General features: G+C 36.2%; 1 protein-coding gene across 3 annotated transcripts in view; it reads right to left on the bottom strand.

Moving 5' to 3' along the window:
* Positions 1-4,213: 4,213 nt before the first annotated feature.
* LRRC2 (leucine rich repeat containing 2) overlaps positions 4,214-27,644 on the bottom strand; it is a 120,230-nt gene continuing 96,799 nt past the window's right edge. For 2 of the 3 annotated variants that reach the window (XM_041404691.1, XM_041404690.1), the window contains exon 9: positions 4,214-15,681. In XM_041404691.1, coding sequence (XP_041260625.1) covers positions 15,440-15,681 — 242 coding nt within the window. In that variant the 3' untranslated portion in view covers positions 4,214-15,439. The remainder of the gene's footprint in view (positions 15,682-27,644) is intronic. The other variant, XM_041404693.1, reaches the window with a different exon arrangement.

The raw sequence follows: 27,644 nt of genomic DNA, 5'->3' as shown, positions 1-27,644 counted from the left end.
TGAGTTCTGTCAACAGAAAGTGCTAGATCTAAGACTCTGTAGCACCTCAATTCCTAAGATCTATGAGCTTGATCTACAGTAACTACACCCACCAACCCACCAACACAACTCTGACAAATGCAAGCAGATCCCTCCACACTGAATTTCCTATCTGGCGCTCAGAAAGGAAGTTATCATTAGATCACAGTTACTGGGTCACTGCAGATCTGTCTGATAATACACTCTCTGCAGAAGTTTTCTGGTTTCTGAATGGTAAAAGGGGATGAAGAAGGATTAAATTTACTATATTGTCTTCAAGATTATTTTACACTTCTGTGAGCTGAGAAATTTTTTTAGGTAGAAAGCCACAAACATGTGATTGACTGCTGCTTTTACAAAGTGAAAGAAAATTTGTTATAAAAGGCTACAGAGTCAGAGTGGATGCCCAAGTGGAACTGACTACCAAGAGGCACAGACTAATGTTAGGATGTATTGAAGCTTCATTTTCACTTTTTCTTTTCATTGTTCTCTCTTGGTCTCCTTGAAACTCGCCTGTATGTAATCACTTTTTGGTTTTGGACCATCATCATAATCCTGTTCCAAAACTCAGTATACAGGTAGTGCCTTAGTACAGGCCAAATTTATTCCCTTTACACTAACCCTTGCCTACTTGTCATTATCAAAGAAACACTAGACGGCATAGAAAGAGTAGAGTACCATAGTAAATGAAAGCACACTGTATGTACACTATAGCTGTGTCACAACATCACTTTTGCATATACATCCCTGTGCTGAAGAAAAAGAATAATAATATCATATCTCACTTTTGAGAAATACTTATTTCTCATTAAGACTCCAATGGTGGCAATGATTCCCAGAAAGTTCAGTGGATTAATGATTGAACTGACAACAGATCTTCTAAAAAGGAAGACTACTGCATACAGAACCATCTATTTTGCTCTTTCCTTCCAGGTGAACTGTAAGTAGCAGGATGTGGTGCAGTTGTCCAATACAGAGGTGAAAAATATGTGCATGACCATTACCAGATCTGCATCCAAGTGATGAGTACAGCTAAGAGAGGGAAGTTGATATTTTGGTTACTTCTGTGTTCTGAGAATAGTATTTTAAAAAGCCTCACATATGTTTACAACACCCTCTCTCTTTCAATTTATAACTAAGTACTGATCACTCAAATGTAGACCACCTTATTAATTGTGGGTGGTCCATACCCATTATTATAATTTTCCTTTTGGAAAACTAGAAACAGCAAAAGAGCAGATAATCACTCATGGATGAAGAGCGAAAATATCAGCATGCATGCATTTCTGCTGAGAGGCAGTAACACTTGCTTGAGTTCTTACACAATTTTGCAGCACATCTTCAATATTTCCAGAATTAAAGGGCACATTAGCACTCCAGCAGAGGAGGAGTTTTCTAAACAGTAAATACCAGGAAAAATCATTATTAAACCTGCTTTTGTATCATGGGTAATTATAACAAGAGTTTTTATTGTTAGTCTCTGAGGGGTTTTGTTGTGTGAATGGGAAAAGAAGAAATCTTAAGAATTTTATACATGTAAATCATAAAGGAACATAATTTATTCTAGTGCAATTACTAAATGTCCACCTTGTTTACATTTAATGTGCTCTTCCTCTTCTATCAAGACAGAGCAAAGTCTTGAAGCAACATCTCTTTTTTTATGAAAGTTGAATTTCCTCCTATGAGCAGGTTTCCCCATGTCTAAGAGAGTAAAGTGGACAAAACAACTGTTCCAACTTTAACGTAAATGCCATCCCAGAGACTTTGCAGAAGTTCATACTTAAGTCATAATTACCCAGTGCAAGAATCTCCCCCTCAAAGTCTTTAGAAGACTTAAGGACTAGAACAATATTACCTTAAAAAATCCAATCTTTAATCTGTTCCTTTATCTGTGTTCTCATTCTTACATTAGCCCATATTTAACTTCTGGCTCCAAATTTGTAATTTATTTATGCATTCTGAGAAAAAATTTATCTCATTCTAAAATTGCCTCATTGAAAATACTGAGCATATTATTTTTATTACTACTCGGGGGTTTAGAGAGGCGGATAACTTTTAAAGTTTCTCTCTATTACTTAGAGAGTGTATGAAAACAAATCCTGACTTTATTAGTTCTGTTATATTCATTAAGTTTTCCTAGATTTGGTTCTTTATAAAAGTAATATTCACCAAAAAAAAATTAAAGCAGAAAGTAAGGCTCTATATGGAAAGAGTTATGATTGCTTGACATGACAGATAATAAATTACTTTTCTAAATAAAACAAGGACCACGTGTACCAAGATTTTTTAATGCCCTCATACAATAATCTAAAAACTTCTATTTTTTCTCCTTAAACAAACCAAACACACTAAAAGAGACCAAACAATATCATATTTATACTGTGAAATGTACTCAGCATAACTAGGTAGAGCCACTACAGAATTTTCCTAATGGCTGAGATTTCAAAAAAATCACAGTTGCAACTGACACTAATTGGGGCCCTTACTGGCAGTCTGAACAAAGAGACCATGGCTTAGTCAAACATAGCTACTAATCCTTAACACAGGAGGAAGTCTCTCCAGGTCATTGTTGCTATATATCATTTGAACTGCATGGGCAGGCTTGTTTTACAAGGCATGGCCAGCGCCTATTTTACATCTGTACTTTCAGTTTGTTTCTGTATTTCCCTTGCTTCTTAAAGAACATCTGTTTACTACACTGAAAATGCAGGTGTGCCCTAATCACCTAAATTGTACAGAAAGAGGAAGAAAATGGGAATTTTGGCAGCACAGCATTTGGAAACTTATAATACTGTGCATACTCTAAAAGGCAAACAAATACTTTGCTATAAATTAGAAGACAAAGAGTAGATTAGTGTGGTGCAATAAATCATAGATGACAGAGAGCTACAGGAATAAAATTCTTCACTGGCTGATTGGGAGATACCAGTTAAGTTACTGAAGTTTGATTCAGTCAAATGATCCCTGTTATCCTTTAAGTCTCTGTAATTTAGGATGGAACATATCAGCCAGAAGGATGCAAATTATGTTCTCTTTCAAACACTAGGATGCCACCCACAAGTGATTGCACAGTTCTGTCGGTAAAATGACTTAATCTAATTCAGAGCATGTTTGTGGATGTTTTTCCCCATCTTCTTCCAAATCCAGGAAAAGAGAACAATCTTAAGAAACAAATTCCTCACATTAAATACAGCCCACTGAAATAAATCAGTTTGAGAGAACTGGAAGAATACAATCTGGCATAGCAAATCTCATAATTTGTTATGTCATAGTGAGATCAGATGTTGTTTGAGATATATTAACATAGACTCTGCCAAATTAAGTCCGCCTCTGATCAAGAAGAGCTGTAAGGTTTACCTCCTAAGACTCTGTATTCACCAGCTATAGAGAGGATGCTGCTGTGGACCAGCTGTGTGGGTCAGTACAAAACCCACATCACCCTGAAATGAGTCCACCATTCCTTATCCTGCAGACAAGTTTCAGGTTTCAAGGTCAATCTAAATTCCTGCACCCCAGTTCAAAGCAATTGATAAAACATTTATTTAATATAGTGAGAAATGTGCTAATAAGTACATTCTGCTTCTCATTATCTAAAAATATTTAATGATGGCATCGCAATTATCTTAGATATGCAATGGATTCTACAAGGAATTTCAAATAATTGCTTTTGCAGTTATCCTTTCTCTCCACCAGCTCCTGGTATTAAAGTTCATTTAAGCATAATTTCTCTTAAAATATTTTTGAAAAAGTGGAAAGAATTTTCTTGATTAGACAGCTTAAAATTACATTAAACTTCCATAGTTTAGCACATAACTTTAAATAACAAAGACGTTGCATCTGTAAATGATGTGTGTTCTTATCCTTCTTGGGTTTTATGGTAGCGTTTCAGTATCCTTGATTTGGGTTTTATCTTTTATGGTTTCTTTTTCTTTTTGTCTTTCTTTTTCTCTTACTTTTTATTTTCTTTTTTGAGCTGGACTGGGTTTGGTTTGGGTTGGCTTTGTTTTGTTTTTTGTGGGTCTGGGGTCTTGTGGGTTTTGGGGTTCTTTTTTTTTTTTTTTTTTTTTTCCGTTTTATTTTAAACAACGCTTGCTCCATCTAGTGGCAGTTTCTCAAGGGAGAAAAAAAAAAAAAAAAAACAAAAAAAAAAAAAAAAACAAAAAAAAAAAATAAAAAAACACCAGAAAAACTCATAAATGCATATAAAATGCCTACAGAAATAAAAATCTTATCTCAAAGTCAGAAATGTTTCCACTCAGATAATTTGGCTTGTTTAAGAGCTTTTCCCTTTAACAACACTTTTACATTACACAGAAAGAAGTAAAAGGCGTATGAAAACATATTTTCCTTACCACAAAACAAAAATATAAACTATTATGCAGTAAAAATCCTCTGTAGCTTCTTGAATATTATCAAACAGACTAAAGCAAATATTTAATTTTTTAACTCTACAAAGACTTACTACAACTATCTTTAATACACTGATTAGTACCTTTTAGTGATCAATTCCATCCACAAGATACCTTACCTCGCTGACTGTCCAGCTCTATTTGGTGGTGCATTTATTGGTGATATCTATGTAGCTGGGCCTGTTACCTGATAGAATTGTTTCACATACACGAGGGAAAAGTTATTCTTAAACTAATTACACTGTCTGCATGGTGAGAAAAACCTCTTCTGGCCCAGCTTTGTCTCACAACAATCTCTTGATAAGCAGCTGCGAGCAGCTGCAAGGAGATCTGTAAATTATTTTCTGATGGCAATAACTGAAGTGCTAATGACTGGAGATTACGGTTTCGGCAAATTTATTTTTTTAAGTAATTTCCATATTAGTTACGAGATGTATTTTTCCCCATGTGATAAAAGCAGTCATTCTCACAAAAAATGTAAGGGCTCAGGGCACAGTTGATTCTTTCATATATATGTATTTTCTGTCGCAGCATGCCCTAAAGAAACACAGGATTCAGATTAACATATCCATGCTCTTTTTGGTCCATTTATATCCTCTTATTCCTCTGCTTGAAAACATGAAGAAGTATTGCCTACAATTCTGAACTTGAAATCAGTTAATCCTTGATATATATTTTGGCAAATTGGATTAGTCACTAAATTTCTCCATATCTGTTTTCTCATATCTAATATATACTAGTCATTGTAGAAATTAATTTTTGAACAGTTGAAGCTGGCTGATATCTCCTGTAGTTTTCCTAAAGGAATCCAGGGGGCAATTCAAAGGCGTAAAATAAATTGAGAAAGGCTAATTAATTCACATAAAATGGGTTTTTATTTCAGCTGGTTTCAAATAATGTCATTTTAATTGGACTTGTTTATAAAACAAATTACAAGAAGGTCACTCAGTTGAACAAATAGACTATTTAGGAAGGTGGCCATAGACTATCATTAAAAATATACTGTTCTACAGGCACATTCATGCCCATCCCTGACCACTCCAAAGGAAAGCAAAATGTGTCTTTCTGTTTTCACACTATGCCATGGGCATCAAGTTAAGGAGACAAGAATGCCAAACACACTGCACTGAATGTCTAACCAGTCAGTACCATTTTCTCTGCCATGAACTGCTGTTTGCCAGGTGCGAGACCTAACAGTTGTTGGTTTGGCATTCTGCCCCTCTGAATACTGTGACACTTGTTAAAGTGAATGATTTAAAAGTTTAGCTAACTTTTTAATCCAGCTTTAGTTACTCTAAGTACATTCAGCCAAAACCGTTGTGCTTGATTGCCTTGTGGATGTCACACTTATTGTACGTTTGCTGAATTACTAGAAATTCAAGCCTCCTGCAATCACTACAGGCAATAAGAGTTTTTCATTTACCATCTGTAACCACTGCAAATTTGTCTACAAACCCTCACACTTTCTCTTTTACTAAGTAATGGAATAATTCAAAAACACAAAAAGAAAACACAAAAATACAAAAATACAAAAAGAAAAATAGCAGAAATTGTAACCAGGACTATTCTTCAATTCTCCAGCTAAAATGAAAAAAAAAATAGTTTGAGGCGTGGTGCTATTTCTTTTTCTTCTTTCTTGATAGCAGAAGAAGAAGGTTTAAGATGAAAAAATTGATATTTTAATTCAAAACAATTGAAGAAAACAGAAAAGCTGGATATAAAAGGATCCCTTTTCCAATCAAAAAATGGTTTGAATTAATATATTGCCTTCACCTCATGATGAGAAGATTTGGGATTTAGTTTCCCAAGGCTATAAAATGGGAGAATGTCCCAAACAGCCAGCTACCATGTGGTCTCTTCTGGAGCTTGCAAATCTATTCACTAGTGAAAAAACTGCAAACAGAGCATTCTGCCTGCAAATAAAATAGGGAATAGGTACAAGCAGAAAAACCCATTTCCTTCCATCACAATCCATATTTTAAGACACAGAAAACATTTGACAAGGACAAGAAGAGTTACCTCACAATAACGTTGCATGATTTGGAACAGTCTTCTAAGATGCAGACTTTTGGATACATATATGTGTTCTGAAATGAGTAGAAGATAGACAGATGACTCTAAGGAAATGGAGGCAGTATCCTTCTCAAACCTATATAAGTCACCTCCATTATTAATTCCAGTCCCAATATCTATCAAATACTCTGGATTGTGATAGGGGATAGCACTGTTGGGAGATGGAGGGATGTTTAAATTCCAAATATCTGCAAACTGGCTGAAAATCATGCCTTTGGCAAACAAGTGGTTTGCCTCTTTAGGATTGATATCATAAAGATTTTATGCCAACAATTAAGGATTCTGTTGCTTTGAAAGACACTTAATGGAAACATTTTTAATTGTTCAGTGACATGGTATTCAAAGGACCCTTGGGAACTACTAGTGACCTCTATCTCAGGGAAAAGAATTTAATTGCTGAAATAACGGCATGTTAGTCTATTTTCCTGCCCAACTCCATTTGTAAACAAGAAAGAGCACATGCTTGTGTAGTGCAAATAATTCAAATAGAAGAAATTAATGGTTTAGGGGCATTGAGCTGTATAGGAACCTGTGCCAAAAAATGGGATAACTAAACATTTCCAGAATTACTGCTTTCTGGCATTTATTTTTGTTTTGGGGTTTTTACTTACATCTGCAAAGCAAGTTTAAAAAAATGTCAATTTTACCTAAGATAAATTAAAATCTTCTTTATTTGACATTTAGGTTACACTGGTCATTAAAAGTATTCTCCCAGATGATAATGGAGAAAAAATGTACGCTGTCCACAATCATTATTATGTCCATAATCATTACCTTAGATTCACCCTCCTCCAAATTTTTATGAGCACATTTTATATGAAGTTAAACAATGCCAAAATGATTCTAATGGTTCACTATTTCTGTGCAGTTGTCTAGTAGCCCAATTAGCCAGCACTTACACTGGAATGTTTTGACTGGATTAATTGATCGGGCCAAGCTGAAAAGGACTCATCCTTTATGAGAAGTGAAAGTAGCAGGGATAACTGCAGCCTTGCAAATTTAATAGATGATTACTCATTAGATCTGTAAAGAGACAAATGTTCTCTTATATTAATCTCAAGAAAGTACATCATATTGCCATATCTAGCCCCAACTGGCATCAAAATCAATACAATTCTACTCTGCATTGCTTTGTACCAGATTATACAAGAGGTTTTGTGTACAAGAGAGATATCTGAAACCATTTTTAAGAAAGGAAAATGTTGCCACTAAGAGAATTAAAGCCATGGTCTGTTCCTATCTCTCAGATAAATCTCCTAGAGCATTTTTACTTCAGGCAAGAGTGGCAATTGTCCTTTAAATTCCCAGTATCTAAAGCTATGCACAGTCTTCCCATTAACTTCCAACCTACCCTTCATTGTATTCCCATACCCACACAAAAAAGGGAAGAGTTTATTTATAACGCTACTTACAATCTCTTTTGCTTCAGGATGTATGAATACAATTACTCAGTCCTTGACTGAAAAAGTAATTTCTACCTTTCTTTCAGTTACAAACCTTGCAGTTTCTAAATCCAGCTGTCTCAATAATGGCTGTCTTAATTTCCCACATGCATGTCAGCAAATTTCTGCATGCACAAAGGCAGACTACCACTTCTCAATTCAGGATGCAATTTTCAATTACCTTCTCATGACTTCCAGCTACAATCTGGGTTTTCTGACTGCACATAACCCCTGACCTGTTGTGATAAGAATCACTCCCATCTCAGAAAATGACAGTCTCTCATTATCACTATATTTTTAAACTTCACTTTAACACCTCTTCTCCCCTTTGATATATTTGTGGATATCTTTCCCATTCTGGCCTCATGGGTGAAGGATTTCATTTGTGTGCTGAATAGAGGTTTTTTCACATTCAGAAATTCACACCACATAACCAACCTGTCTGTTTCTTTACATGCATACTTTGACAACTTGAATGCATTATCCTAAGTTTTAATTTTGAGCATCTTAAAGCATTAAAAATTTGCAATTATTTTTCTGCTTCAAAATATATATATATTAATACTAAAAGATTATCTTATGTATCTTCCTTCTCTTTTTTTAAAGTTAGATTTGACAGATTACTGACATAAGCTCCCTGGCTATATTAAGACAAAGCAAGTTGCCTGAGTGGCCTCTCCAGCAGCTCAACAGTGCCAGCAGTGATGCAAGAGAAACTGGAGATCACCATTAGTCTTTAAGTTACACCTGGACAGAATCAGCATAAATAGTACTTTTCTTAACCTGTCAGAAGTAAAGCCAAAGTATTTTTCATATGTGATATCAGCTGTATCACAAAGCTCATGGCTGTGCCAGAAACTATTATGACCAGAGATTCATATGCACACTGAAGGGGTTAAAGACAAACATAAAGACTAACATTTAAAGAAACATCTCAAACATTCTGTAGTGAACCACTTGGATGCTGGGGCTAAAATTTGCCTTAATCAAGCTGTTTTCAAACTAAAGAGAACCATCTTTATCTGGAGACAGAGGGGGGGTTTATTGTGCTGATCTCTTTCCCACTCCATGAGCCACCACTGTATAACTGCAAAACTCAGAAAATTTACTCAGAAACTTTGTGCAGAAACTTTGTCCAGGCACATCTGGAGAGACAGACACACTCACCTACCTTCTTGATGTCAACAAACTTCCAGAATCTTCAAGAGAGAAGATTGACCCTGTCTAAAACTTCTAACAGAGGATGTACTGGGGAACTTACTGGAAGAACCAGAAAACAAATTTTCCATGCATACATGGGCCCCTACTCCTGTCAGTGCAGGACTGTGTATCATGACTACAGGCCACAACCACACACATACCACTGGAGCCATGGGGAGTGATTATCTGTCTATCTATCTATCTATCTATCTATCTATCTATCTATCTAATCTAACCATCTATTTAAGCTCTTCTCAAATCTCTCTATTTCTCCTTTTGCCTTTGCAATTTTCCTCTCCAGGAAAAATAGGATGATCATAAACTTCAGAATGGCTATAGACCCCTTTTCCAATACTTACAGTTTTTCCAGTTAGATTTCAAAGCAATTTCTCAAAATAAAGTTCATTTTAATACCATTTAAGTTTGAGTAATTTGTTTTAAGTCATCCCAAATAATCTGTTAAAAATGAACTCAGTTGCTCTGCTTCAGAGGTGGGTCACAACCACCCTTGGATCTTTTGTGTATATTGACAGACCTTAGCACAAAAAAAAAAAGAGAGGTGAACAAAATATGCAAATTTCAGAATGATTTATGTTCTAAATTTCATACAAGATGCATAAAAATATACAGCCCCTTGCTCATGAGATGATTTTTTTTTTTTGTTCAAACAAGAGGATTTTTTTGCATCAAACAAGAGGAACGAAAGGAAAAAGCTGTCAAATTTCTAAATGGTAGAAAATTGACAGTATGCTTTCCTCACAGCTTATATGAGATCCCATGTTTTGAGGGGTCTGAAAACCCATGAGATTTGGATTCATCTCAAAAAGATGCTCTGAGGAACTCCAGGAACAACCTTATTCAGGTTAGGTGAAAGTTAAATACAATGTCAGCCTATATGGAGTAACACTGTGGTAACACACATTATGCTCCTATAAAAAATACTTTTAAAACATGACCTGTAATTAGCTGTTGAATACTAATGACTCATCAGGTTGCGAAGGCCAAGAATTTAAGTCTTAGTAAAATGAATGAAAAGGGATTGTACATTAATTTGAACATCACAAATAACCAGTGCCATAAATGTAGGCCTTTTGCCAAGCACTAGCTTGCAGTAACAAGGATTAGTCAACTTTGAGGGTTTCTTAATAAATTATATAAGTAACAGTGGGTAAAGCTACAACCACCCAAGGCAGGAAGTTTCACAGTGTGAAGTTTCACAGAATGCACCACAGACCATTTAATATATCACTTCCCTGCTGAATGACACAGTTAAAGGGGCTACAATGTAGAAAGGAAGTATTCTACAGAGGAGGAGAATGAGCATATTACTTTGCACAAACCAATTTTTCCACGTATTATTAAATTCCCAGGTCACATCTCTCAGTCCTACAAACATGCCTGAGTGTTGGTGGTCAAACCAAGGTTGCTTTTCTTTCTTGGCTGGCCAGACACATAATTTTGACCCTTCTGTTCTCCCAGCTCCACATGTAGTTTTTTTTGGATCACCTTTCACAGAAACCCTCTTAGTGTTCAGTTTAGGAGTACAACAGTCCAGAGTATCTACAGGAATCCCAATTTATAATTTTATTTTTTTTTCTAAAGAATAGACAAACACAGACTTGGAAGAGCATACACTGAAACAATTGCCTCTGAAGAACTGTCTTTTCACACATTTTTTTCATCTCAGGTCTTCTCAGTTAAGGAGACTGGGTAGACAAGGCAGCTTTCCAACATGTAACTAAAAAATTACTCAGTGTTTTCACAAAATCCACCTTTGCTGTATTTAACAACAAAATCCTCTTCAGGATCTCAGATCATAAGCATATATTATGTGTTCAAACATGGGTTCACTGGATTGTTTTTCTAGTGCTTTTAGTTCTCCATCAAAGGTCCTTTCTCTTAGTGGGCCTTCATTCATCTTCTCATAAAGAAGAAAAGCACTAGAAGATGTGCAGCAGCTGGACATCTCTGTGGTAAGGTGAAAAAAACTACCATTAAATATCTAAAATAACCCTTCAACACACAGAAAGCAGAGCAATTGCACCTACATGAGGCATCTAGAAACAACAGCTAATAACAAATAGTTACAGCAACATTATTTCTACCTTACACTCATGCACCACAAAGAAAAGGAAATAACTTGTATTTCTGTTAAATATCATTAAGAGGATATTCATCAGCTCACTAGCTGATGATATTCATTATCTCACTTGTGTCTGCATTTTTCCCTGCTCCAAATTTCTCCAAATGGCTGCTGGCATCCTAAGAATCAAGGCAGAACATCAGTTAAGCCCACAAGGTGAGAGCTCTAAGGAGAGGCTGACCTCTCCCAAGAGATGGAGCACAAACTAATTTCTGTTTTCAGATGTTTCCAAAGTGCAGGCCCATGCACAGCATCTTTGTAACAAAAGTCACAGAAGTGATCAAGCCCTTCTTGTGAGAGACATTTGACAGAGTCCTTTCATGACTATACTTATTCAGCTGTTGATGAAAAAAATCTCATATATCTGTGGCTCTGCATACTTTTCAAGTAAGGCAACAGTTTAAACCAAAATTTATGTCATATCATGTTTTCCAATGGGACAGCATATTGAAAACCAGCTTATACTTCTTTAGTCTTTCATAGAACAAAAACTTACCCACATTCAAGTATTTAATTTATGATCTAAACTTTAATTAAAATTTCTACAGAACAAAAGCAATCCTGTATTTTGTAAGTAGTGATAATATATTTAAATGCACAGGTCAGGTATTGAGCACAAATTATACATTCCTAGCATTCCTGAAAATGTATCACATATGTATACATCATTTTAATGATAACAAAAAATATAACGTGTCGAATCTGCTGCTTGTCTCAATTTTTGACAACTGTTGTTAATTAGGGTCTATCAGATTACGGTAAAGTATGAAATTTTTCTCTAATGTTTCCCAAGAGCTACATATAGCACAAAGAGCTACACTCCCAAGAGCTGCATATAGCACAAAAGAAGAAATTAGCATAGAACTACTAAAATATTATATGTTAATTAGGTTTTCTGTCACAGCAACAAATGTGTATTGACAAAATTTCATGTTAGATGTGGGAAGGAAAAGGGAAACAGGAAGGAAAGAGAAAGGGGAAGGTGAAGGGGAAGATGCTGAAACCCAAACAAACAGGCATTCCTCTGCCATTTTAAAAGTCAATGAGGTTCAATCAATTGTCACATAAAAGACACTCTTTGACTAAAATTTAAAAAAAAATTTAAATGTAGAGTGTTGAATATTTTACAGCCCTGATTTATACCACTCTAACAGAATTACAACTATTCTTGAGATGGTCAGCAAACTGTTTTTCACATACAGAGCTGCATTTGAACTGTAACAGACAATATTTTTAAGAATAAAAATTAGACATATGTTAAAGCTTAGCACTTCAGAGTTGATGCACTCTTGTCTCTCCTTAGATAGCATAATACTAAAAAAAAAAAATTATTTGAATGCAACTACTCATTAACTACTCATATAAGTTGTGTTTTGAAGTTTTGAAATATACATATACATGCTACACAACTAAAACTGATTTTGAAGATGCATTTTCAGTGACTAATTGTGTCCAAAGAGGCAATATATTTAAAAAATCGCCAGTATTTCACAGAAAAATTATTTAATATAATCTGCAAAATTTCTGCTTTAATTATTCTGGTAAAAGTCAAAAAAAAAAAAATCCTTCCTTTTGTTATAGTGGGACTTATCCTCACAGAGAAACTTTAAAACATGGCTGAAAAAGTATCTGGTTGGAAAAACTAATACAATTTGCCATCTTTTACAGAAACCAATAGATTTAAGCATCAGAAGAGGCACAAAATATTTGAATAATCCACAGTAAATATTGAGAATTATTTTTATAAATTCACAGTTCTACATATGCGGACATATTTGTACAGCCAACTTATGGGCTTCTTCAAATTTTACAATGTTTTCTTAAATTCCAAAATAAATACAGATTAGGAAGTGTAATTGCCTTATTTCAATAGTCACTTTTATCTCTTGAAAAGTTTCACTGAATATGGATTTCATTAAGAAGGAAGTAACCTTTCAGATAGTTCATAAAGTCACAGTCAGAATTTTTATTTTTCCATCAGATATTTTAAAGTAAATACATATTGGCCATTATTGAATTGAAAAAAATGTCAAGTTTCTCTTGATTCAACCATTTTAGATTAAAGCTAGAGACACATATATGACACATTTTAAAAACACAAAGTTTAGACATATATGGCACTGGAAAACAGACTTCTCAGGTGGATTTATTTGCCTGGAATAGATGGGTCTCGATTCTACTACAATAATAAAAGAAAAAATCCTATAAACCTGTACATTAAAAAAAAAATATATAAAATATAATATTCAAACGATGCTTTGCTGAAGATTAAAACACAGCAAGAGTATTCTGTTCTTGTATAGCACAATTTTGGCCCTGTATCCATTCACTTGTACAGACTTAAAGATAAAATTAATGCCAAGAAATTTAATGAAGCTGCGTTTTTTAAAAAAAAAAAAAGTGAGTTTTCAGCTAGCTTATGACTGGACAGTAAACAGCAACAGACTGTAAATAACAGAAGTGAGAACTTATCAGTGAGATAAGCCAGCTAAGCTGTATTCTAACGTCAAAAGATACCCTCTAGACCTTTTCTCAAGAAATTAAGGAATTCAGAAAAATTTTGTTTTTCCATTCTGCTTCTAGAAATTTGGTTTACTGAGTTTTGTACTATCCCAACAAAAGCAATACTGCAAACAAAAATCTGAACTTGTCTCAGGAATCCTTTCAAGTTTATAATCACAATAACATCATTTCCAGAAGACGTGGAAAAATGTGTTACTACTCTGACATGAAAACAAGGCCATCATACTCATCTAAGCACACCAACTGATATTTTTGTGCAGAACTTTACATTATGGCAGCAACTCACATGCCCAAACTGCTCAGAAGTTGCTTATTGCCTTGATCCATGAGTAATCTTCCAGACAGGTTATGTTCAGTTAGCAGCACTTTAGATAAGTTTAGCAACACTTGTTAGTCAAAAGGTTAAGTTGTTCCCAAGGTACATTTCCATACTTCTCCACATATCTTTATTAATTATGGGGCTGCACATTATTGGGAGAAGGATATTATTCAAGAGGGATAGATAGCAGCATTCTTCACAGAGGAAACAGATAAAAAATTTAGAAATTAACCTGATTTTATCACATATTTTATTAAACTATTCATTTTTCTTGATGATGGCTGAGAACTGTTTCCATGGCTTTCAAAACTCTTTCTAACCATTTCTATTCAGAAACCTCTGTGTGCATCCCATCCACATATGAAGTGCAACATTACAAAGCAAAGCCTCAGGAAATCATGTATTCTACTTTGCTGGAAAAGTTGCTTTTCAATTCTGCAGGTTTCCCCAAAAAGACAGATGGGCATCTACACAGGCATTGAGGATGCTTCCTTACAAAACACAGTAGAATGTCATATTCTAACCAACTGACTAATTCTGGCATACAGTAAAGAAATGGCAAATTGCTGAGATGATGCACCACATCCTCTGACACCTCACTGAGTGCTTCATAAAGTGCTATAGAGCTCTGTAGGGGTCAATGAGAACATTTAGAGGCAGGTAAAATATCCCCAGACTGTGCAGCCTAGAACTTTGCCACTGTTGTCAATAATATACTTTTCTACAAATGCACTACTGGTAGTACTCACAAAAAATGTTTCTATTTGAATACATATATTTCCTTTCTTCTCCTTAAATAAAAAGAAAAATAAACCAATTTTTCATCACAAGAACTTTCTCAGTTCTTCTGTGGAAGACAGTGTCAAATCTGCCATTTGCCTGAACAGCAGCAGAATTTCACTAGTGTCAAGTACTCTTCAAAAATCCCAGTCTTCATCTCTATTTTTTTGAGAATACATACACAAGAAGGATCAAATTGTTACCATATAAGTTTCATAACATTTTCTGCAAGAGATAGCACTATTTTCTTGTTTAATGAGCTGTGACATTTGGTGGTGAAATCAAACCTGTTGCTCTAAATGTTGCTACCATGCAAGCTCTGATGGAGCAAGCAACTGAAAATTTAGATGGATTTTTTTTTTCCTTCATACTGTGATGCAAAACAAATAAAAAGTTAAACGTAAAATCTATACTTCCCTTAGTGTTGAACCACAGGCACACACCAGAGAAACATGACAGCATCTTGAAACCCCTCAGGTATTTTTGGCTGGGATCGAGGCGAAAGCATAAGGTGAAGCTTAGAGTACTTTTCTTAGTCCTCCACATTTGTGTGGCTATTACCCTCTCTTAACGTGGCCTGAGAGGTCGACAGCAGGTTTGTTGGATGCGTGGGTGGCTGGTTATCCTTGCATCTTTTTTCTGTACCTCTCTTCACACAGCAAGGAGGAGAATATTTTTTACCGAGAGGTGGTTTTCCACAGGTGCATTGGTATTCCTTGGACTTGATTTTGAGGGCAGCAGCTGCGTGGTGTAAGTGTGGAGGAGATTGTATATCTGTAGGAAATGAGAGATGTAGAAGAGGGAGGAGGCAGATGTCAAAGGTTTTGAGAAATATCAGTTCCATATAAAAATACCTCAGAAATCAAAAGAGAAGAAAAATAGAAATCACTAGGGGCACAAAAAATTAAACAGATATAGCCTGCTAATCTATAATAAGAGATATGGACAGAGTTGTTATAGAAAATCCTAAGTGGAAAACCTTTAGAATTCATAATTGAAGCAAAAATGCAGTTGTAATATCTGGGTGTTTCCTGGCTAAAAAATTACAAAATGCAGGGACCACTGGCTGACCGTCCATACAGAATGTCCTAACACAAACAAAAGAGAATCACAATTTCAGCTTGGCAATAAAGTTTAATCTCTGAAGGAAGTGAAAAATCCAAACATTTCTTTCACCAAAGTATTAAAAATATGCTGCACACTGTCCTCTTCTGCTCTACCACATGGATGTTCATTAGGTGATTTACAAATAACAGCAATTATAACATAACTTGCTTAAATATTCTGAATGAGAAGACACTAAGGGACTGAAGGATGGCAGTGGAGAGATTTTGTCTCTGTGCTGGTCTCGAATGTAAGAGAGTTAAAACGTTCCACAGTAGCTTGTTATGGTGCCACATTTTGGGTTTGTGCTGCACTTATTGTTGGCAATACAAGGCAGTTTTCATTCCTGCTGAGCTGCCCTGACACAGGGTCAAGGCCTTTTCTGCTCCCCATCGCAGCAAGCTGACCTGAGCAAGAAGTTGGGGCAGGTGACATGCCTGCAACAGCTTACTCCAGCTTACCAAGTGGATATTCCATACCACATGAGGACCAGCTCATTAAAAAAAGCTGTGGTAAGAAGAAGGAATTGAAGACATTTAGAGTTATGGACATTCAGAATAACAGCATTTGCCTTCCCAGGTGGCTGTAATGCATGGTGCAAACTCGCTTTCCTTGAGATGACTGAAGACCTGCCTGCTTGTGAGAAGTGGTGAGTGAATTCCTTGGTTTTCTTTGCTTGCATGCACAGCTTTTTCTGCTCTTTTGACTCTCTTCCCCATCCCCCTGAGTGAAAGTGAGTGAATGACCAGCTTAGTTGCTGGTTGTAGTGCTGGAGATACTGACTGATAAGGTAAACTTTTTCTACACAGTGTGAAAAGTAAAATCAAAGAAACTGTTTTCTCTAAACCAATTTCTGTATAATTTCAAAACCTGCATTTCTATACCAAAATACGCTCTTCCCAGATTCAGCTGAGATTTTAATATTAAAAAAATAATATTTGTTTAATTTTAGGAATTTTCTGGGGACCCTCACGCAATCGTTATTATTCAGAAAATAATAATGATTTGGAGTTTGTGAATTTAGTGACATGAGGATCAGGCATTCTTAGTCTGCATTTTTCACCTCAACAAGACAGAATACCTATGTCCGAGTTCATCTAAAGTAGCCAATTTGCAACAACAAAAAAAATATATAAATATAGTTTCTACTCCCTAACCTTCTATTTACATTGCAGCGCAGGGTTCATTATCTTTAATAGATTAAAATGAAATAAATTTTGTAGATAGTGAATCTAATTTAGTGACTGAATAAAATTAAGATATGCAGGAGAAATAATCCCATATCTGCAGATATATGTTTATTTTTGTGTGATAAAGGTGAGAGAGAGTTCTATGCATCTTGCAGAAATGCCAGTAGAAGTACGAAGTTAGCAGATGTCTGATCACATGGGGTTTTTGGCTTAGGCTGTGTTTTGGAAAAGTTTTGTTAATAACTGCCGGTAGTACTAATGTTCCTTCAATCCAGCTGTGCAAAGCTTTTTAAAATTTATGTCATCTAGCAATATTTGAAATCTATGGAAGTGATCAGATTAATAACAATATATTAGACCTGCTAAAACAAGATTTTTTTTAATAAGGGAAACCAAATTGTTCAATACATCACAGCAAATGTCGAAAACATAGATCAGTAATATTCGAAAAAGTCATGAAAAAGTCATATCCTAGTTTTTCATGGCAAACAATTCTAACAGCAATCAGCCATTTAATACAAGATAAAAGCCACTCTAGAGCAAGTCTTCCTGCAAACAGGATTGTTATTTTCTGTTGAGTCTATAAACTAACACTAGCTTTCAAAGATTATTCTTTACAATAGATCTCCTATGCTAGAAATAAAAGGGAAAAAAACCAAAAACAACAACAAAAAGACTTGTAAGTAATCAGGGATTTTCTTTTCTTTTTTTTCTTTTTGTGTCTTTAACAATTACTCCAGCAGATATATAGTTGCAAGCAATTTTCAGAAAGGCTGGAAAAAGAACATGAATTTAACTGATGGCATGGTTTTGCAAATTATACTGTAAATATAAATAAGGCTTTCCCAGAGCAACATATAAATTGGATCCTTTCTAAACTCCCAGAGTGGTTCAGGGAAAAGCTATCTGTATTAAACAAGTGTCCAATTCTTACTGTTCAGTCATCCAGCAAAAAAAACTTTTGAAGAATTTGCAATGAGCTGGAAGGCATCCAACAATTACAGAGGGAAGAAAACTTAACAAGCAGGAAAAAGTTGAGTGTGATACTACTGTTTCCAAGCAATGCATTCTGTCAACATGGACATTAGGCAGTATCTACAGGCATATGCTTCAGTGTTGACATACATATGAATGCAAGCATCAACTTATAAATTAGTATGAGGAACAAAGCTTGTAGTAGATAATGACAATTTGCAAAAGCAGAAAATAATGCCGACTGGATTCACAATTACAATATAAAATTCATGTATGATATGCCATACTGCACAACACCAGTGATTGCAGACAGAATATTAATTTGCAAAAGGGTTTAGACTTCAGGATAATTAGAAACAGAAGCAGAGATAATTGGCTAAGGTATCACAGAAAAAGCAGAAAAATCAGTATGAAGTAGAAACCACAGATATAAACAAAAAATTATCCTAAAATAAGACCACAAAACCAAATCTTCCTAAAAATCTTTTGCACAGAGCTTCTTTAAAGCATATTTTTGCAGGAGTTTTGGGCATACTGAAACAGAAATAAAAAAAATTTATACCCAAGAGCCAAATATCTCACCAAACCCACAGATATCTATAGGCTTTAGAATATACCCACAGATATTTATAGTCTTTAAAATCATGGGATGTGATTTTTTGTCACTTATGTAAGATACACCACAAAAAAATTCTTTTTTATTTCACCCAAACTAGATGTAAGAATGTAACACAAATATTTTTAAAATCATCTCCAAAATATATTTCTCCTTTTATCATCCAAACAATATGACTTGTCATACTGTTCCTCTAGTTGCAAAAGACAGACTTTACACCCCCACTTCAAAAAATAAAAATAATAAAAAATTAAATTAAAAATGAAAGAAAGAAGGAAGAATTACTCAAATTTTTGTTTATTTTATGTTTATATCTCAGAAAAGATATCTTCATGTGTTCTTTTCTTTTATGGAAGGAACAGGTTCAATTAGATAACTTGCCTGACCAGCAAAAAGACATTAAACAGCCAAACAAAAAGACATTTAGCAGACACCATGACTGCTGAAAACCAGTTGTGTCATCCACAACTCCAACACTGTGGGTTAGAAGATTCTTTTATTATTTGTATCCCTTCCCACAAAGGACGTAACTCTTGGTATCTAAAAAGCAGCTGCTGTTTTTAAAATCCTACAAATTTAGAGATTTCAATAGATTCTAAATTCAATAGTTTCTAAATTCAATGGTTTCTAAAACAGACAATATATTGTCTAAAACAGACAATATATTGTCTAAAACAGACAATATATTGATGACTACCTGCAGCCTGGGAAGGCTTCAAATGGTTTAAAACTGAACAGGAGAAATCACAGCTGGGATAGGACATGAGACTTATTAGGTAAAAGAAATTCAAAAAACTTGAATGGTTTGTAATCATTCTGGTTGCTGGAACAAATAAGATCTATAGAATACAATATATCAAAACCTAAACTAACATTCTGGCTGAAGTGTAATGCGTTCAAACTTGGGATAGAGCCACTTATAGTGTCATAAACAAATTTGTAACAAATTCAGGAAAAAAAGCACCACCAAAACTCAACAAAACAAAACAAAACAAAAACAAAAAAACAAAAACAAAAAAAAAAAAAAAAAAACCAAAAAAACAAAAAAAAAAAAAACAAAAAAACAAACAAAAAAAAAAAAAAAAAAACCAAAAAACAAACAACAAAAAACAAAGAAAGAAAAAAACAACACAAACAAGTCAACTCTAGTGGTGGAGTTGCTAACTCACTAACTCCTGAAGATGATGGTTTCAAAAGTATCCCTCCAGGAAATTATTTTTGAGATCCACAGAGGGCCTTCCAGCAATGATTGCTCCCTCATATTCAGACACACAAGCCTAAAAATCTTGCCCAAATCCATGAATAATTGATTTCAAGAGATAGATTCCACAGCTCCAGATGATCTGCTTTGTTACACTACTAGAAGGTCTTCTGTTTTATTAGGGAAGAGTAAATCCTCGGAGACTGACAAAACACAGCCTTCCTAACAACGTTTCTCAAGACAGCAGATATACTTCAAGCAAACACACATCGTGTTTTTATTAGATTAATGCATATAAGCATGTGTCTGTTTTAACAAAAGTCACAACAGGTGATTTTGTCATCATACTTCAGAATTAAGTGGCTTTTCTCCTTTCTATACAAATTTTAGCATTAGGAACTCAATCTATTATGTTAATCACAACACTTTCTACTTAGCAATAAGCATTTGAACCCAGTATTTCCAAAAGTACCATCCCAATTCAAAGACTACTGTACAATCCTGGGAATCAAAAAAAAAAAAAAAAAAAAAAAAAAAAAAAAAAAAAAAAAAAAGGAGGCCCTAGCCAATCCATTTTATTTAGTTTTGCACAAAGGAGTTCAGTTGCCCTGCAGCAGGGTAAGAAAGAGGATTCTCTACCCTCCCGACATTGATTTCATTACCAGTTAGGATATTAAAAGAATGGCACTTGTGACTTAGCTGCACTGAGCTATTTCTGTGATGAAACAGTGTAATAAATCCAGCTTAATTTAATGGGTACATTTTGCTTGCAGCTAATGCTTGTTACTGACAGAAACTCAATTCCAAGTTCTTTAGGCGAGAGACTGTCTTTTCCACCACATATTTTTAACATGCAGGACAAAAAGGCTGAGATTCAGAACAGAAACCACTGCAGCAGACAGAACCCACTTGTGAATCAGCTTGACATTTGCTCTAGACAGCTATTTCAGAACATTACTGTTTAACTTTGGGTCATCCAATTAGACGCATAGTAACTATGTACAGGGAGAATCCCTGGTGGCTTTCTATCATGTCCAGAGCTGGTAAATGACAGGTTTTCCACCATCAAACTTGCCAATGAAATATTTTTGCAAACTTCACGGTGATGGAAACAGGGGAAAAGAATGAAAATGCCCCCTCCCAGCCAGTTTCTCCATTCTTGCTCTCATTTGCTTTTGAGTTCAACATTTCATTTTCAAATGTGCCAACTGCAATTTAATTAGGCAGCAAAGCCTCAGTACACAAAGCTAGTCTGAAGAGTTTGGTATTATTAAGGTTTACCTATTGCTTCACTTTATGGAGCTGTAAGTAGGAATGTTACTCTTGCCAGCCTTTTCTAAATTGAATATGACAGCTTTGATTTTTTTTTTATATGGAATATAATACATCAGGTTGAACAGCTGGATAAGCAACAGCTTTAACCACTTACAAGGTTTTGTGAAATACTAAATCAGAAATTTATTTACCATATAAGCTATATGCCTTTCAGTTGCAGTCAAAAAACCTCAAAGCTTGAATAGACCTCATTTGTAAAAGTAAATACATAGGTCTGCATGTAGGATTGTGTATTTATATGTAAACACATTTATAGTATATACAGGCAAAGAGAAATCGCATATAGCCACATATACAAGTGTGCTTGTGTATACCATCTCTCATATACATGTGCACAGAAATCACTGGGTGCAGTTGCTTGAGTTTTGTGGGGTTTTATAAAACCTCAATGGAAATTCAAGATGCCTGTAAATTTCCTGACTCAACACCCTTCCATAAATTCCTGTAAAACCTTCCTAGGTTTTATCTTATGTTACATCAAACAAGGATGAAATAGAATGGAATGGAATGGAATGGAACGGAACAGAATAGAATAGAATAGAATAGAATAGAATAGACTTGTTCCATATAGCAGGGATCTACAGTGATCATCTAGTCCAACTGCCTGACTGGTTCACCAGGGCAGACCAGAAGTTAAAGTCCATTATGAAGGGCATTGTCCAGCTGCCTCTTTTAAAGAGATTGACATCTGTCATGTGGACATCAACATACGGTCTTTTTTGCACCTTAACTCAGGCACAGGCAATTCTTGTAATTGGATCACAACAGGAGGGCAGTAGTATGGTTGCCATTTCCTGACTGCTTACCAGACAGGCAGCCTGATGTGTGTACTGCTGCCTGGCTTTTTCCTCCCCAAGAGCAGGACTTCAGACTTCTCCTTCATGAACTTCTGGGAGCTCCTGCCTTGGCAGGGTACGACCCTGGGTGACACAGAGAGCAGCACCAAGTCGTGACTCCAGGCAGGGCAGGGAATTGTTCACGGCCATAGTGAGGCTGCACCAGGCAGCACAGGCTGGTAGGAGAGCAGAGAACCAGGATGTGGGGGCAGGGGCTGGCACTGAAGTGCTCATGAGTGACCTGGGGTGATGGGCTGTGGGGCACAGTCTGGACCTGGAGACCCACCCCCTGCTGGAAATGTCTTCCCGGGGGCTGGCTACAGCAATGGGCCTGGAGAAGGCTAGCACTAGCCTTCAGGGGGAACAGAAAAAGAATCTGGAACAGCATGGCCCCTCCACAAAGATCCCCTCCACAAAGATCCCCACCTACCCATCAACAAAAGCAAAAAAATGTGAGGACAGCAATACCATATGCCCTGTTCATAACAAGGAGAATTTTCCTATCATTTTCATGTACTTATCTTATTTGAAATAGCTTGATCTGGACAGCTGGAAACCCTTGAGGCTGGTGCTTTTCCCAGCTGATGGCTCAGTCCTGGTCTGGTCCTGGTCAGCCCCCAAGACATCCTCCAAGGTGACTGATGCTGTCTCAGCATCTTATTAGCTGGAGAGGTGTGGGGGCTATTTGTCCTCCTCTGGCCCACAGCGGAGCTTTCACTGGCCTGGCTGGAAGTGGAGGGCTGAAGCACAGCTTCCCCTGCTTCTTTCTAAGTCTCTTTGTGCTCTGCAGGGATGGCAGTCATAGCAAAGGGAGGGTTTCTGCTTATCTGCAGCAAACTTTGACCCCCTCCGCTGTTTGTGGAGGAGGTGTTGGTAAGCTCACCTGCACTGGCTCTTGCAGCACTGCTGAAGGAGGCTGGGGTGGGAGGGAGACTCTTGTCAGGAGGTAACAAGACCAGGGACACATGCAGACTGCTGCCTTGCTCCTGGTGGCACAGATGCCCTGCGAGTCCAGCAGATGACAGCCTCTGTGCACCATTGCACAGCCATAAGCGCATGCTGCTGCGCAAATATCACCATGGCAAAGACCTTCAGCTCGTCATGAGCGCGGGACTGCAGAATCCAGAGGGGTGTTGCATAGGTCTGGAAGTTGTTCATCCATGTGAGGGCCTGGAGGTTGCCCCCAGAATGCCTGGTTACCTTTCTGAAGCTCACCATAAGGGTGCTTCTTATCCTTTTCCTCATCCCTCCAATATAATATTTGTCAGCTCAGAGAAAAACACTCCAGCTCTGTTCATATGCAGCATACTGTGGCTTGTGCCCAAGGACAAGAATATTTTGCCTAGACTTTCAAACTTGCAAAGCTCCTCTGAATCCTTAAGAAAATTTATTTCTTTCCATTTCTTCAGGCCTGGAGAGACCTGCTCTCTCAGCTGTGAAGGCACCACATGGTACTTGTGCTGTGTGGACGAGTGGCAGCTCATCGTCTTCCTATTGAGCAGTGTTCAGCACAAGGTACCCAACAAACCCAGCCTGCCCCAGGAAACAAACATAAGTCACTTAGACAGCCTACTTTTGGGTTTTGGGGGGTTTTTTTGAGGGTGGGGGGAGGGGAGAAAGATTAAGAAAAAGAAAGAAACTTAAGATCTTCCTCTTCAACACGGCAGAGTGGTACGTGCATTGTAGAGATGATTCCATGATTCTACCCACAATAATTTAAAAGGTATTATCTAGAGGGAAATTAAAGTTTGTAGTGCTCTAGTTTCCTGAAAAATTTCACTGGCAGTGGAAAATCTAATATACAAATCGAATCTTTCACTGAACATCTGCACTCTCCAGGTGCACATAGGATGATCTTCATACTCGTCTCATAAATATTTACATAACCTATAAAAATATTTCTAGATTCACTCTCAATTCCAGTAGCATCTTAGAATACTTTCAGCAAAACTTCTTAACCCATGTAGTGTCCTGTAGCCTAGTGGCTAGCTGTGGGAATTCTTGACAACTCTAAAAAATATAGATAAAATATAAATTTTACCTCTCATCAGAAGAGCATAAAGAGTATTATCCGGAATTTTTCTCTGAAGATATTTTGACAGTCATGAATCTTACTTAAGGAATGCCCAAACTCATATATTATACTATATGTTCATCAGTGGGGGACCTGGCCAATTATAATACGGGAATTCTAAGGGGCGGGGGAGAGGGAAGGAAGAGAAGAAATGACATAATACTCTAAGTTGTTAAAAAGTATGGCTAACTGCTACAGCTCCTAGCACAGCTGTAGGAAGCTGACCAAGTTCCTTGGCTTCAGAGCTGCAGAATCCATTTGTGGGCCCTGAAAATATAACGTTGTTTTCAGTGCTAGGATGTCCATAAGTCTAGGTCCTCATAGACAACAGTTTTGTTCCTGGAACTGCTGTCCAGAAGCTAGGTAAAGCAAATTCTATCAAAGTTGTTTATTACAAATCAAGAACTCATATGTTAAAAAAACCATTATCTTTGTATTATTACTTTTAAAGTGAATTTACACAGCATTAAAAAAGCACCTGTTGGAGGAAATCTTATGGAAGCTAAGATTCAGACTATCCTGGCATCTTCAAAAGAGATCAGAATGATGAATATATAGCTGTCAGAAAACTTGCTTTGTACAAATGTAGCATTGCTGGACACAATCTGGCTAGTGTTTATTCTCTATATTATTATTTTAGTTGCTAGAGTTCAAAACAAACATAGATAAACTAAAACCTAAAAAAGTTTGTTTACCTGTATTTTTTTCTTTAATTCATAGCAATCACACCAAAACAAAAGTAAAATCACCTGAACAAAAACACTGATTTTAATATCCACAAAGTGTCTCTTCACACCTCATAAGCAGGGTGGAAAGAACAAGAATAGCCAGTCTGATAACTATTAAACACAGCAATCACACTGTATTACTTATTAGAAGACATATTCCAGATGGGGTCAAAATAAATGAAACACTAGTTAATAAATGTACATCAACATGTCATTCTAATCTAGGTTTTTCATAATACTTCACATAATAACACTGAGATACTGGGATGCATTTTCACTTTTGTACAACCTGTCAATTCCATCTTAAGCCTTTTTTGTTTCTGCTGTGAATATCATCCACAGTTTCAGTTCAGTACCATCTGCTATACACCTTAGGACTCCCAAACAACAGCCTTTCCCTTCAGAACAGCAATCATTTGAAGTAATAAAATCCCCTACTGTGTTGGTATAATTAGGGAGGCATCACACAATCACAAATTTCATTTAATGTTTCTCCGTCATCTATTTTACCTACTTTTTTTCCTTCATTTTTATTAGCATTTTGAGCATGCTAGAGAGAATTGGTCTCTTTTTGCCTGCTGATACGAAAGTGATAAAACGTGCAGGAGAGACAGCATGTTAAATTTTCTGTGCTGCGATATTGTCTTGCTCAGAGGTTTATGAAGAATTGTCACCTTTCTGGTAACCCTTGTCATCAGTTCTCCGGTTCTTTAAGACAAGAAAGAGATAAGGGCAAATTCCAGTGCTGAGGGGGCAACTGGTTGAAGACAATTGAGTGAAGACAAAGATAGGGATTTTTTTTTAGGTGTCCTTTAAAACTATTTTTCAAATGTTTCAAATACTCAGTCCTGATCCGTCTGACAGGAAATTATGCGGTTTAGAAATTTTACTTAAGCTTGAAAAAAACCCTTAGCAGCCCTGTAGAATCTTCTAAATTGAAAAAAAAAAAAAAACCCCACCATAGTTTCATTTTCAAAATGCTTATCACAGCTCTGCACTAAGGCAGTATTACACCTTGTGGAGCCAGAGTCTCAGAAGCTGAGATGTGTGTGTGGTAAGGGTACATAAGTTGTACCAAAACAAGTGAGTTTTCACCAGAAATATCTACCAGCTCTTGCACAGACCTTCATATGATAAGCAGGGTAAACCAGACAGTAAAGTTAAATGAGACTGTGAAAGGACTGATTCCAGAATCCAAGCTTCATTAGCTCTTGTTTTTCCTACTGTCTGCACTGCAACCCTTCCACACACAGAGTGCTTAGGGGCTTTGCTTAGTTTTCATTAGTACCCAAATCATATCATCTAGCTTTGTAACTGTGTGCATACTGAGTTTTTCCTGTTCCACAGTTCAGCATCACAGAGCACAAGTACTCACAAGACTAGACTAGACTGCTGTATAATTAGGAGTGTTGCCATCACAGGGCACTTCAAACATCCCTTGTACCCATAACGTTTAATTTTCTTTAGTTTGCTTATTGATGCAGGAAATTATTAAAGCAAAAATTAAATGAAAATTGACTCCAGCTATGCTAAAAATGTAAGTAGTTTTTCAACTGTTTAGTCAATTCCTGAGTGAAAATAGAGTGTGCTTTCTGTGTATTGAAAAAGAGAAGGGCATAACAAGATTATGAATTAAGGCAGTGTTTGAGGAGATATGAATAGCTAAGCTGACCTTGTCTACTTGAAAATAACCAGAACAGTGGTTATGGTCCAGAAAACTTAACTTACAAAAAGCCAACAGTAATCAAGAGTGTTTGGATTCAACACACATAAAATTAGATAGTAAAATGTACATCAGGTTGGGACCTTTTTTTTTTTTTTAGCTATCATAGAGAAACACAGTTTGACTGAAAAAGCCAATAAAATAAAATTCCAGGAACCACTGAACACTTATTAAAACCTACAATATGGTCCAACAGCTATTATGAGATGAGAAATAAAATTATCCCTGTTTGAAATGATTGCTCTAGTCATGGTGAAGAAATAGCAAGGATATTCTTCTCTATTTATTTTTCTCTTTTTTTTTTAGTTTTTTTTTGGTTGGTTGGCTGGTTTATTTGTTAGTTTCATTGATGAATTGGTTAGTTGGATGATTTGTTGTTACACAAGATGTTTGCTATAACGCGGAATTAAGAGTTTTGTATTTAATCATGAACTATGTCATGTCACACACAGGCTCGTAGGTCTACACAAGAATTCTACGCTTATAGGATCACAGAATGATTTGGGTTGGAAAGAACCTTAAAGATCATTTGGTTATAACTTGCCTGCTGTGGGCAGGGCCACCTTTCACTAGACCAGGTTGCTCAAAGCCCCATCCAACCACACCTTCAACACTTCCAGGGATGAAGCATATGCAACTCAGACAGAAGTGATGAAAAATTAAACATGTGTTTAGATACCATGACTTTTCAAAGCCAGTTTTCCTGCAGCAATGAGTTTTTTACCAAGCTTCAGGACTCAACAGCCCACCATTTAATCTGAAGATTTTTGAGAAAGCAAGTTACTGCCACATGCTTTTGAAATTAGTTGCAGCCTGGTCCTTTTGGGCAATTTCATAGTCATCTGTGGCCCTTAACATCACTTGCTCTTTATCTTTCACTTCTTATGCCAAGGCATTAGTATGTATCCTATGTTGGTTCAGTAGTTCTTACTTTTCATGTCATGAATTTTGGGGT

Source organism: Onychostruthus taczanowskii, unplaced genomic scaffold (genome assembly GCF_017590055.1).
Source record: "Onychostruthus taczanowskii isolate IOZ18803 unplaced genomic scaffold, ASM1759005v1 scaffold219, whole genome shotgun sequence".
Taxonomy (NCBI): domain Eukaryota; kingdom Metazoa; phylum Chordata; class Aves; order Passeriformes; family Passeridae; genus Onychostruthus; species Onychostruthus taczanowskii.
Note: the sequence above shows the minus strand (reverse complement) of the source record. Positions and strands in the feature narration are given on the sequence as shown.